A 14194-nucleotide genomic window follows, 5' to 3' on the forward strand; every position below is an offset into this window, starting at 1 on the left:
TGATCACTGGCAGTGCTTTTCCCCCCAACAATCACTGGAGTCAGATCAGTTTCAAACTAATCTCCTACCCTTGCTTCTGAAAAATACAAACTGTTTTTAGAAAAGCTAAAGACTTTACCTGAAATTTGAGCTTGCTTTCTCCTCGTTCTCGGTCTCGCTTATGCATATTCACCATTAACGCCTCATAACAGTCTTTCCAATAAAGTGCCATATGCTCATGACCATCACTGAATGTACTGACTTCATACTGTTTCATATATGGAATAATCTGATGCACAAGAAATATTTAAAACAAATCAAGATGATTGCTGAACAGATTCTCTCCTCCCTAATGGAAGAAAATAGAGAGAAAGCCAAGAAGAAGCCATTACTTACATATTTATCAATATAAACTTGCCATTCATCAGAGCTGCAATACTCCCGGAAGTCCTCAAAGAAAGAGGGGCTGCCATTGGTGAGCGGCAACGAGGGTAGGTGCAGGTTCATGAAGAGAAGTTGGTAAACTTTGGATACCAGCGTTCGAACAAGGGGAATCAAGAATGCGTATGTTTCTGTCTTCTCTTTGATTGATCTACTCAGGATGCCTTCCAACTTCCCCAAGAGATAGCATGCCTCAGCTTGGCTTTCAATTACTTTGGTCTGAAGAAGAGTGTTTAGCTTGGCTGCTGCCATAGCACAAACCTGGATAGAGAAAAACCAAACCAAACCCCTGTGAGGCTAGTGCATGCTACGTTTCACCACAGGGTTTTGTGTGGTAGTGTGAAACTTCCAGTAAGTTAGAGAAGTATAGGATTTCAATACACTTAGTCACTATTAATTTATTTGCATTATAGTACTGCCCACATGCCTCTGGCTGGATCAGAGTCCCACTGTGATAAGTACTGTATACAAAGACACACCCAGTAGAGACGGCTCTGGCTTCAAAGAGCTTACAATCTAATTTAATGTGTTAGAAATGCAACTGCTTTCAGGAACTGAGGATGGAGAGTAATGTGTAACAAGCCTGCATGTGGTGGCAGCAGCTGAAACCTCTCATTTATAACAAGTTTGAGGATTGTGACATCAGCAAGCTTACTGAAGCGAACTGCATCCCTACAGTCACTGAAAGTTCTAGTGTTACATAACCAGCACGAATGTTACATACAGTATTAGACACATTAATATATAACAAACCTGTAAGTTATCTTGTCCAATGAATCCAAGGAGCAACTGGACCTGCACTTGAGAGAGCTTGATCCATTCTGGGCCAGCAGAGTACCAGAGTGACAGGCTGTCAATGAGTGTCACCAGCTCTTCTAAAAGCTGTTGTAAAAGTGAAAGATTTGTGTGAAGAAAAAAGAAACACAATATGAAATGCTGAGACACTAGTATAACTACAAGTAAAGTCACCATATAATCATTTTGAAGGTCTGATGAGGGCTATAAGGGTATGTTTACATAGCCCATGGCAGCAAGCCCCCTAGCCCAGGTCAACAGATTCAGGCTTGTGCTGCCTTGCTAAAAATAGCTGTATTGAGGATGTGGCTCAGGCTGGAACTCAGACTTAGAAGCCTAGAGAAGAAGGTGCGCTTCAGAGCCCAAGCTCCAGCCCAAGTTACAATGTCTATACAATTATTTTTAGTGCAGTAATGCAAGCCCAAGTCTGTCAACCCTGGCAGGGAGGCTCACTGCCACAGGCTGTCTAGACATATCCTACCACAACAAACAAAGCAGGCTGTCCCCCATAATTACTTTTGGTTAAATTCAAGTAATTAAATATACTCTGGGACAGAGGTTCAACAACTAATTGTGACAGAATTCAGGACTGCAACAGCTATGGGTGCAGTTTGATAAAATATCTATCCCCTGAACAAAAATAGTTTTGTGTGTATATAAAAATAAAATGAATACTCTATTTCTCTAAGTCATTCCCGGTAAGTGTCAATTCTACAAATACAGTGGCTGAGAATATGATTGTTTTGATTAAAAAATGCTCTATTCTTAAGATCACACACACCATAAAAGGTAATACATTTTAACTCAGTGTGCATTTATGTACCATTCCTTTCCATTTAAATGAAAAATTAATTTATTGTTTCATTATCCCCAGTGGTGTGCACGATACTTTTGAGAGAATTAAGCAAACAGGATCCCTGCCCTGTTTGTAACCTTCAAGTTTGATCCCGTGAGGTGCTCAGAACCTTGGGTCACTTCCGTTCTTTTTCTTTTTATTCCCCAGCTTATATTGATGTCATTTATCATATACTAAGAGTAAACTTAATCTTTTCATAATTTAAGAAACATAGTGCATTTCGCCTCCATCAGCATCCTGGTCACTGGATAAAGGAAGAGCTGATCTGGGTGGTGGAGTAAGTTGGCACAGTACCTAGCAAGCTAGAGTAAGGTTGGTACCAAGAAGTGGAGATTATAATCCTGAGAATACCAGAAGATCTTTGGGGAGGAAAAATTGCTGTGGTACTGAGAGCATCAGTACCGAAGAGGGCGTTGTCAGCAGTACCAATGTCTTTACCATGGTTGTTGGTGCCAAGGGTCATGCACTATGAGTAAGGCTACGATTTAGTCACAGATATTTTTAGTAAAAGTCATGGACAAGTCATGAGCCCGTGACCCGTCTGTGACTTTTACTAAAAATACCTGTGACTAAATTTTAAGGGGGTCACTGCTGGAGGCATTGGGACTGCTACTGGGGGAGGGGTGTCTGGAGAGGCCACTGCTAGAGAAGAAGCCGAGGGGAGGGATGCTGGGGGGGGCACTGCTGGGGGACTGTTGCTCCAGAGGGGGGGAGGGCAAGCTGTGGCACCAGCTGCGGGGGGCCACCGGCAGTGACTGCACTGGCTGCCCAGGCACAACTATCATGGGCTGTCCGGGGAAGTAGCTACTCTGGCCACTTCAGCCACCAGGGACCATGTCTGGCAGCAGCCGCATCGGCCACCCAGGGAATCAGCTACTCCAGCCGCCCAGGGGCTACTGGAAGCAGCTGCGCCAGCCACCCGGGGACCAGTGCTCAGGTGGTCTCTAGGATTGGCCACATTGGCCAGGGCTAGCCACCCAGGGCTGCCCGAGCAGTGGCCGATGCTGCAGTGGCCAGTGTAACTGGCTGCAGGTCCACCAGAGCAGCTGGCTGCAGAGTCGCTCCAGTAGTGGCTGGGATGGCTGTCCTTGGGGCCACCTGACCAGCTAGTCCTGGAGCCAACTGCTTGGGCAGCGCTGGGGTCAGCCACACCAGACCCTGAAGAAGTCACGGAATCTGAGACTTCCACGACAGACTCGCAGCCTTAATCATTATAAATAGATTATACAAACGTTAGGGTAAACTGTACATCTGTGTAACTTGCACATGGCGCAGACAGGAAGGCAGCTCTGTAGCAGGAAACACAACCAACAAGAGGATGGGAGCCTTCTTTATTTTATACCTCCTTATGTTTCCTGTTGGTTGCTTTTCCACTGCTACCTCACCCTTCTGTCCCCCTTGGCATGTAAATTACACCAGCTTGACCTAGGGTGACCAGACGTCCCAACAAAATCGGGATTGTCCTGATATTTAAGTGTTTGTCCTGCAATCTTTGGTCGGGACGCAATTTGTCCCAATATTTCACTCTGCTGGCAGCACTTGCCTTTTTTTTTCCTGCTCCGCCAGTGGCCCCCCTCCCATGTGTCTCGATATTTTCCCCGTCTCATCTGGTCACCCTAGCTTGACCTTACACAGCCATCTGAATTTGGAACTTTCACACCCACCCACACACTTCCACCACTCATTTAAGTCACTTTTGCATCTGACCCAAAATCTGCTCACAAACATACTGGAAGTAAAATCAGGGTTAAAAATCCAAAGTGCCCTTCCTCAGTTTGTGACAAAGAGCAGAGAATGAATGAATGCAATGATTTTGACTGCCACCTTAAATAAACACATACAATATGAAGCATACCATTTGACCACTGGACCAACACCTACTTAGAAAATGGTTAGCACTATTTCATTTGTTCTAGCATTTATGTAGCTTTTCTGTAGTCTGTAAAGATAAAGCTCTTTAATCAGGTGTGCCATTAAGGACTCATGTACTTGCAATATTAACTGTATTCCCTATGGCATGTGCTTATAAAATTCCAGTACTTAAAGGGGCAGTCAAATCTCCTCCACACTCTGCTTAGCCTCTAGTTAAAATAAATGTCTCATGATTAAGGCCCTACCAAATTCACAGCCACGAAAAACATGTCACGGACCATGAAATCTGCTCTCCTGCTGTGAAATCTGGTCTTTCATGTGCTTTTACTATATACTATACAGATTTCATGGGGGAGACTAGTGTTTCTAAAATTGGGGGTCCTGACCCAAGAAGGTTTTACAGGGGGTCATAAGATTATTTGGAGTGGGGGGGTCAGAGTATTGCCACCCTTACTTTTGCATTGCTTCAGAGCTGGGTGGCCGGAGAGCAGAGGCTGTTGGCCAGGTACCCAGCTCTGAAAGCAGCACCCCGCCAGCAGCAGCACAAAAGCAAGGGTAGCAATACCATACCATGCCACTCTTATTTCTGTGTTGCTTCTTTCAGAGACAGGCAGCCAGAGAGTGGCGGCTGCTGACTGAGGGCTGAGCTCTGAAGTCAGCAGTAAAGAAGTAAGGGTGGCAATACCATACCATGCCATGCTTAATTTCTGCTGGACTCCTGGCTAGCAGCTGCTGCTCACCGGCTGCACAGCTCTGAAGGCAGTGCTGCTGCCAGCAACAGCGCATAAATAAGGGTAGCAGTACCCCCTGTAAGCCCCCTACAATACCCTTGCGACCCTGCCACCCACTACTAGTCAGGACCACTACTATTACAACACTGTGAAACTTCAGATTTAAATATATGAAATCATGAAATTTATGATTTTTAAAATCCTATGATTGTGAAATTTACCGAAATGGACTGTGAATTTGGTAAGGTCCAACATATGATTGAAGAAAAGGGTGACATTACTCAAACTGACAATTTTTTCATAAATGTTTTAGCCCCACATCGTTTACAAGAGTTTCCATTAGGCAGCTACTATACCTTTTCTGTCCATAAGTTTGAATTAACTAGCCCTTCTGCCTGTAAAAAGTCCTGTACAATGAGCAGGAGCCGGAAGGCATTTTCAGCATGTGTCGGAAGAGCTTTTGTGTCTCTGTTATCAGTGACTGTCCATTCCAGCATCTTCTCTAGCAAGCTGAATGGAAAACAAAATTCCAAAGTAATTATCACATGTTCTAAGAGTAAGTGGCTTTTAAAAAAATCCCATAAAGTATTTAACTGAGCCTAAGTGAACGCAGTGATATTACAGTCTTCTACTCTGTAAACCACTGAGATTAAGGAGATTGTGATCTTCATAAAAATCAGGGGCATACAATTTTAAGTTCTGTCAAAAAAAATTCAATTTATAAATAGGTACAGATGTGTAGACATACGTCTGATCATTCTTGCATCAGAATGAAGGGGATCAAAGTAAATCAACACAATGTCTTTCACCAGGATTTAATGTAACTCTGATTCCATCTTTTTCTCCCCTTCCCCTCCAAAAGAAAAGAAGAAATCTATACTCACTTGAGTTTTATTTCATCAGAAGGTTGCAGTAACTCATTGGATATCCCCAGTTTGGTAAGTGCAGAAAACACCTGTCCCCTCTCAATCCAGACAGCATCATCAAACCTTTCTAAACCTTTCCACATCACACAGAGAAGGACATCTGTGAGCAACTGTATGAGCTCCTCTTCAGATCCCTATGAAACAATCAAGGAATTCACACTCTTTATAGTTCAGAATGCCTCAGAGAGGCTTGTTATTCGTTACAGTGCACAATGCTTGGAAAGTTTCATCATCTTTAACACTATAGCCTAGAGAGTCCTCCCACTAACTAAATGAAAATATTAACCTAAAATTTTGCTGCAATGATGTTTAGTCCAGATTATTAAATTAATATTTGTTTTACTTTCTATGCAAGAATTTAGATGTGAGTCTTAGTACCACTGATTTTGCCACAGCACAACTTTTTCCTTGATGAGGATGATACAGGTCATTCCAATATAGCTTTGATTTAAAGAATAATGCTACAATTTCAGCCAGCAAACTTAAAAAAAAAAAAACCTTGAAAGCTGGATGTTTATTCTGCATCAAACAGCACTGATATCCCTGCAAATGAGCTGCTTTATCTGCTCTTCTGTTAGAGGGAGAACAGCATAACTATCTAATTGGAGAGGGTATTTTAAAAGAATTAAAAGTACTGTGAATTACATGTTTAGACAGGATGGGGAGGATTACTTACTACTTGGTTTCCAAATAACGAAAGATCAACACTGAATCCCATATCATTAATGACGCTTGATTCTTTGTCAGGCTGATCAGAGAATGGCTTTGAATATTCAATGGGTGATGGTGTGCTGGGTAGGCTATCTGTCATTTGATTCCCACTATCAGCCAGCTCATAAGAGTCCATGCTAGACAGATCTAAACGCAAATGTGAAGGATTACTGTGCCACAACTCTTCTTGATCCTCTGACCTGAAAGTCATCTCTTCCACAGAAGTACCTTCCAGCAATGTACCAGAAAAACAGCTGGTGACAGCTAAAGATTTGCTGTCTTCCACGCTCCACTGATCATACGAACCATTAACTGAGGCAAAGCTACCAGCTTTCCCCCGCTCTGCCTGATCAGGATAGCATTTACGAAGCTCTTCAGGAGGAATTTTTTTTTCATCTTCCTTTGTCGAGTCAGTCCTGCTCTCTTTAAGTCCATTCCTGATGACGGAGTTTTCTTTTAGGAATAATCTAACCAATGTCTCCTGCCAGGCTAGTTGTTGAGAAATCTGCTGTGCTGCATCCGGCTGGGAATGTAAAAGCTGTAAAACCTGTAGTGAGCACAAGAGGTCAGGCTAAATATCCAAGCATGTACACGTTAATCTTTGCAACATAACTGCAGTCATTCTAGCCTTTAATCACACATTTTGTACTCCATTACATGTTATGCCTTCTGTGAAAAAATTCTTGTAATATAAATTAGTCAACAGGAATACAGCACATATGAGCTATAGATAATTCTTCACAGGAGAAAGTGAAATACATATTTAACTTTCTTGTGTTTGTATGGTTCTTCAGTATTTTGCATGAATTAAGATAATCACATAGTAATAATTTACAATAGAAAACAAAGTTAGACATCAGACAGCCATACAATCATTTTGAAAAGTGCACATATTTATTTTATTCTACTAAACCTACATCTTATTTTAATGAAGAAAATAATGATTGGTGTGGTAAGAAATAGAATGTAGCTTGTTAAAAGCTAACAATGTATGATCAAAAAAATACAACCCCCCCTATTAATTTATCACTGTATAAAGTACAAAGCTAACTATAGCACACTGGTAATGGTTCCATCTCTTAGGCAACTATTTCCACAAAAAGCAGTCACATACACCACAACACATATCCATATTCAGAACACTGGTTTACAAAATCAATACAACAAATTACAAAATATATTAGATTAGAAACAGCTAAGCTAGAATAAAAAGGACAAATAATGGTGCGCGCTCTCTCTCTCTCTACACACACACACACACACACACAGAGTGAAGTCGCACCATACACACATTTAACTTACGCAAATTCAACTACACACACACAACGAGCGTATGTCCCGGACTGAGCATGAGATGGGAGATGTGAACCTGCTGTTCCCTCAGTTGGTCTCAGTTCCTGCATGCCTCTCATAGTGTGAGCATCACACCATGCTAAGTGTTATTCTAGTGTTTAAAGATACGTATTTTTCGTACAACATGGCCCCTAAACGCAAGCTGACTACTTCATCTGGTGCTCAACTGAAGAAACAGCGTTCTGTTCCAACACTGAAGGAAAAACTGGCTGTGTTGGACTTATTGAGAGATGGTACCTCAGTCTCTAACGTGGCACGTAAATATGGCCACAACAAATCTAGCATCCGTGCCATCAAGATTCGAGAGAGAGAGAAATTCGTCAAGCCGTGGCATCAAGTACTCCAATAACTGCTAAGGTGACAAGCTAGGTCCGTGATAAGGCTTTAGTGAAGACTGAAAAGACATTAAATTTATGGCTGGAAGACATGAACCGTAAACGTGTGCCTATCGATGGCAACACATTACGAGAAAAGGCTCTTAGCCTCTACGTGCTGTTCAAACCTCCCGCCGAAGACGGACCGCCTTCTGATGAGAAGGAATTGGCTTAACAATTTTAGGAAGTGCTTCAACCTCAAAAACGTGTAGACTACTGGTGAAGCTGCATCTGCCGATGATGAGGCAGCAAAAGCCTACCCTGAATATTAAGAAAATCACAGAAGAAAAGTATCAGAGGGGTATCCATGTTAGTCTGGATCTGTAAAAAGCGAGAAAGTCCTGTGGCACCTTATAGACTAACAGAAGTATTGGTGCATAAGCTTTCATGGGTGAATACTCACTTTGTCAGATGTATGGCACGAGTCTTATGAAGTGGGTATTCACCCACGAAAGCTTATGCGCCAATACTTCTGTTAGTCTATAAGGTGCCACAGGACTCTTTGTCACCTTTTATAGAAGAAAAGGGCTATTTTCTAGAACAAGTTTTTAATGCTGATGAGACTGGGCTCTTCTTGAAAAAAATACCCAACCGCACTTACATTTCAAAATCAGAAAGACAAGCCCCTGACTTCACAGCAGCTAGAGACCACGTGACTGTGTTGTTTTGTGGCAATGCGGATGGGCATTTAATAAAGCCGGGCTTGCTCTACAGGGCTGCAAATTCCCGTGCCCTAAAAGGCAAGAACAAAAATCTCCTGCCTGTGTTATGGCAATCAAATAAAAAGGCTTGGGTGATGGCAGTATTATTTCTGGATTGGTTCCACAAGCATTTCATTCCAGAGGTCAAGTGTCTACAATCAGCAACACTTTAAAGTCAAGTCCTTTCCTCTGCTCACAACCTACCATTTTAGAAATGAATTAAAATAAACCTAAAAAACCACAGAAAATATTCTCTTAAAATAATCGAGTAAATTCTGAAAGTAACCTCCATTCATGACCTTTTGAACATCCTTTGAGAGAAATCGGCCACTAAAACAGTTCCGTGTTTCCTTTCTATAGAAAATACACGACATTTGACAATCATAGAATGTAGAACAGTTTAAAAATTACTGATAATACAGTAATGTGGAGTACAAATAGCAGGTCAGGTTCATCGGAGATTCACATTATTAGAATGAGTCATAATTTAAAATTAACATAATATCATACACCCCTAATATATGCACTGCAGCTCCCCACGTCATTACCAATAGGTAAAATGGCCTCCTGTTTTTAAGAATACTAACCTTTTTGCAGATGGCCACTCTAACATTTATATCTGCTCTATGAGACAGGTACACCACAGCTACGAGGTCTCTGTAATTCACAACAGGATCTGCAGGGTGGGAATACAAACAAACAGGCAGCGTGCAAGCAGGAAAAAAAATGAACAAAAACCTTTGAGGCCATTTTTGTACATCAAGGATCAGTAAATGGGACAAATGTAAGTTTGTTTTGCGGCTCGCTTTTAAGAAATTATGTTTAAACACTAAGTAAATTGAAACCATCAGCATAAATGTGTTAACCTGGAGCACATTTAGAATAGAATAACTTTACTAAGTAGCTTGGTTTTTATCATCACTATACAGACTAGGGGGTGCAGACTTAAAATAAATAAGGGAATAATTCATAATCACACGTTTGTCTTAAAAAAAAATCCAGCAGGGATTTAATACTAGTAGGCAATCTGTCAATGTGTCTTGGATTACCTGCATACAGAATTTGGTTAAGAAGATTTTTAATAAGAGAAATGGTAACTGGAGATTCATTCAGAAGGAGCCCTAGCCCTGAGTATCCCACGTCTCTGAGTCTCATACGTTGTTTACTCCGTTCATAGACTTTAGTACATTTCAGCATCTGCTCTACAATCTGTGAAGAAAGATCACATAAATCACACACACACAGAAAATTACACATGCCTTCTATATACAAATACCAAGCAATCTTATTAATAGAGTCTGAATTATAATTTGTCTGTGCATAATTTTTTTGAAGAAATATGCCCCAAAAACATAAATACTAATACAAAAATAAACGCAGGTACTCTCTGATCTTTAAAGATAGCAAATCTTCAAATATTCTATTTCACTGGAAGACATTATGAAAAGTACAGTAAGTAGCAACTGTGAGGAATTGATAATTTCTAGTCAGCATACTACTACTACTAAAGAATAACTATAAGCAGGTTCACTAAATTAATATATTCTACATAAATTTGTATCCATTTTAAAACAGGGTTTAACTGCAAAAGATATTTCAGATGAAAGAGCATACATTTGCAAAAGTTACCATTAAAGAATTTATACTAAATGTATTACCTTGAATACAAGTTCCCTTAGCCTGTCAGAATATCTCTGATTCAGTAACAGAGCATAGAGAGTATCAGCATTTCCTGGTTCAAAAAGTAACAAGAAAAGCTGGTCCCGGGTTGGACTTGTATGAAGTAGGCTGAAGAGTACATCAAGAATCCCACAGAGCTACAAAATAAAAACACACACCAAAATAAACCCCATAATCCATGTAACCTTGATTATAATGCCCAACTCAAGGGGAAACATCCTATTTTCCCTCTAAAAAGAGCATCTTACATTGCATTTTCAGAATAGCCTCAATGCCCCTTTCAACCATATTATATTTACAATCAGCTTTAGTGGCTCTAAAGCTGTTCCTAAATATATATACACACATGCACAGAGGGTACTTGCATAAAACTGTAAACAAAAGAGGTTTGAACTGAGCAAAGGGATTTGTCATTACTTGTATTACCGGAGAGCCTAGTGGCCCTAGGACCCAATTCTACTAGGTGCTGCACAAACAAACACAGAAGAGAGGAACTCCAGACAGGGATTCTATACATCATAAACAATGTGCTCAATGAGCTTCGAGATGAAAGTGAGAAGGGAGATAGGGCTTTGAAGAGGCAAGTGAAGGTGAAGGGTAGGTATTTTTACAATGGGAAAGACTAAAGCGTGTTTGTTTTGTGAGATGAAAGAGCCAAAGAAGAGTGAGAGGTTAAGAAGAAGAGTAAAATAGGGAATGAGAGTGGGCAGAAGGGAGATCAGGCGATGGGACAGATCACTGGGACAAGTGGAGGCGTTAGAGGAGGAGAGCAGATGAGAAACTTCTGCATCAGTGATCAGCCAAGGGGAGGGTGAAGGTCACATCATCTTGTCAACTTTCTCTTGAAAGAATCCTGTGCAGAAAGAGAAATGGTGGCAGGAAGAGGGGAAGGGAGGGTTTGAGGAGTGAGTCAAAAGGTGGCTAAAAAGTCAGTTGGGACTGTGGGTATGAGATTCAATTAAGTTGGTGAAGACGACTTGAGCTAGGAAGACGGCAGAACTGGAAGAAAAGAAAACAGATTTGTAATGGAGGAAGTCAGCCTGGTCACAGGACTTTTGCCAGCAATGCTAGAAAGCACAAGAGCGGGAACGTAGGAAATAGATACTGGGAATGAGCCAGGACAGACCTTGTGATGGGAGAGAGGGAAAAAGAGAGTCAAGGACAGAGGAGAGGGAGAATGGAGAGAACCAACCACCATATCAATGGAATATAAACAGAAAAAACAAATCATTACAACTATAGAGCAATGAAGTCCAATTATCTCCATTTTATGGAGGCTTACAAAAAAACTGATACCCAATCACGCTGCATTTTACCCAACTCACATGCTTACCAGAGAAAAAGGAATAGGCTCATCAGTTAAAGTATTGCCCATTGCACAGTTCCCTATGCAGTTCCACAATGGGCTTAATTCTATAGCCTGCCACAACTACAAAGTAGTAACATATATGCTGCATTAGATTTTGCCTGCATCTTCTTTTGTCTCTTTCTTTCAACAAAGCTATGGTCAAAACTCCTAAACACCAAAAGATGGGAAGCAACTGCAGATGTTCACTGTTGCCATATTAAATACCTGTTCCTCTTCACTGGTCGCAGCTATATATCCCATGATGCTCTGTATTTCTTCATGTGTCCCACCTTTGCTTAGGAAATATTTGATCAGTCCATATAGGAAAGTTTGTATTGTTCTGAGGTCATCTGGAGCTAAGTCACTGTCTTTATAGCCACTACTAACACAGACAAGGAAAAAAAGACAGTTAAAAAAATACATTTCTTGCATTACACAATTTGTGATTTATAAATATCACTCTGCTAATACTTCCACTACTTGTTTTAGTAACTCTGCTACCTTATCCTTGGAGTGATATTCAAGATGACAAAGTGGAAGTAACCAAAAGCAGAACTGGAGTTTTGGAGCCTGATAAACCCCTAGATGTGGACCTAAACCTGATTTGGGGACTTACTATTATTACTAAGCATTTTTATTATAGTGGTGCCTAACGGGCAACCAAGAATAGGGCCCCGTTACGCTAGGTACTGTACTAACAGCAGATGGTTCTTGTCTCAAAGAGCTTACCATCTAAACAGAAATGTAAAAGCATTTCAATTTTCATTTTTATAAATAAATCTCTACCCACTTTTCTTGAAGACACCGTTGAAAATTATAAGCAGATATAAATTGATGTAAGCCTATCACACTAAGGGTGAAAGCTTGTCCTGAAGATCCCAAAGATGATGTTACTCAAATTCTTTTGGGACAAACTTTCCTCCCACTTTAAATCCTGGACATAAAGCTTGTAGTCAGCCTATATTTTCTTGATAATTGGGATACTGAGTGATTTAATTAACGAAAAATAATAAGACTTTTTCAACCTTCTAAACTGCAAGCAAGTTTTCTACACATTTCTAGTATTTTTGGTATGAGCTTGCCAGAGCCGGCTCTAAGGAGTGCAAAAAAAAAAAAAAAAAAAAATGGTGTCCAGAATGCTGCCCCCTCAAGCACATGCTTGGTTTGCTGGTGCCTAGAAATGGCCCTGGAGCTTGCTACAGTCTAGTTCTAACACAGGGGTCAAGGGAAAGTAGTAATTTTCGTAACGGAGAATTAAACTCAAAAACTTGATCAGCTCTCACTTTTAATTCATGTTTTCTGCTTGGCCTTTTGTGAAAAAGGTAACAATAGCATACAACAAATTAAGGAACATTAAACCTCATACCCATAATAAATCCTGAGTGTGTCTAATAGAAACTGCACTCCATACTTCTTTCTGAAGAGCCTCCTGCTGTCTTTGATGATTGTGGAAAGGTACTGTATATGTCCTAAAACACAAAGCTTTCCATCAGAACCTAGACAGGGATTTATGAAGAGCAATGGTACTGTGTTTTAGCATAACTATCTCAAATTGTATGATCTCACCAATCCGGAAAGGGAAGTCTCCACGGTTCCAGATACCAAAGTCAAAAAGTAAATGTTGATACATCTGTTGCAAAAGTTGCACATTTTTTTCCACAGAGACCTGTTCTATCAATAACTGCAGAGCCATCAGTACATTCACATCCATCAAGCTGCCTGGTACCTAAAATTCAAACAGATGGGTACAGGGTATATAATAGTAAGTTATTTAATGAGCAGCATATGCATTTTCTATTAAACTGATATTTAAAAATCAGATCAACTCCCTAGTCCTGCACAACAATACAGTACTTCCTTTCCTTACAACAACTCTGTTAAACCAAACAGCTGTTTGAAATAATTCAATAATTCCTTTGTCATCTGAATTAAAGGTTTTTGACTGAAATTTTTATCTGATTTTTGTTCTAGTTTAAATAGTTGAACTGTGAAATCTATAACAAACACAGCAAAACATAAGAATGGCCATACTGCGTCAGACTAATTGTCCATCTGGCCTAGCATCCTATCTTCCAACAGTGTCCAGTGCCAGCTGATTCAGAGAGAGTGAACAGAACACTATGACTATGAGTCATCAATGTGATTGAGCCATGCAAAATTGCTAATGCGATCCCAGGACACATCGGGAGAGATAGGGAAGTGATATCATCATTAGCCAAGGCATTGGTGAGATCTCATCTGGAATACTGTGTGCAGTTCTAGTCTCCCATGTTTAAGATGAATGCAAACAGGAACAGGTGTACAGAAGGGCTACAAGGATGATCAGATGAATAGAGAACCTACCTTACAAAAGGAGGTTGGGCTTGTTTAGCCTAGCCAAGCAAAGGCTGAGTGGAGATATGATTGCTTTATATGCATGATCAGAGG

General features: G+C 40.6%; 1 protein-coding gene across 4 annotated transcripts in view; it reads right to left on the reverse strand.

Moving 5' to 3' along the window:
- NBEAL1 (neurobeachin like 1) overlaps nucleotides 1–14194 on the reverse strand; it is a 141334-nt gene that overhangs the window by 40765 nt on the left and 86375 nt on the right. For all 4 annotated transcript variants that reach the window (XM_032775343.2, XM_032775342.2, XM_075069994.1 and 1 more), the window contains 12 exons: nucleotides 13334–13493; nucleotides 13134–13236; nucleotides 11993–12149; nucleotides 10398–10556; nucleotides 9789–9948; nucleotides 9327–9415; nucleotides 6277–6858; nucleotides 5559–5734; nucleotides 5031–5184; nucleotides 1174–1302; nucleotides 376–681; nucleotides 119–268 (listed from right to left, as the gene is read on the reverse strand). In XM_032775343.2, coding sequence (XP_032631234.1) covers nucleotides 119–268; nucleotides 376–681; nucleotides 1174–1302; nucleotides 5031–5184; nucleotides 5559–5734; nucleotides 6277–6858; nucleotides 9327–9415; nucleotides 9789–9948; nucleotides 10398–10556; nucleotides 11993–12149; nucleotides 13134–13236; nucleotides 13334–13493 — 2325 coding nt within the window. The remainder of the gene's footprint in view (nucleotides 1–118; nucleotides 269–375; nucleotides 682–1173; nucleotides 1303–5030; nucleotides 5185–5558; nucleotides 5735–6276; nucleotides 6859–9326; nucleotides 9416–9788; nucleotides 9949–10397; nucleotides 10557–11992; nucleotides 12150–13133; nucleotides 13237–13333; nucleotides 13494–14194) is intronic.

This window comes from Chelonoidis abingdonii, chromosome 10, assembly GCF_003597395.2.
Source record: "Chelonoidis abingdonii isolate Lonesome George chromosome 10, CheloAbing_2.0, whole genome shotgun sequence".
Classification (NCBI taxonomy): Eukaryota; Metazoa; Chordata; order Testudines; family Testudinidae; genus Chelonoidis; species Chelonoidis abingdonii.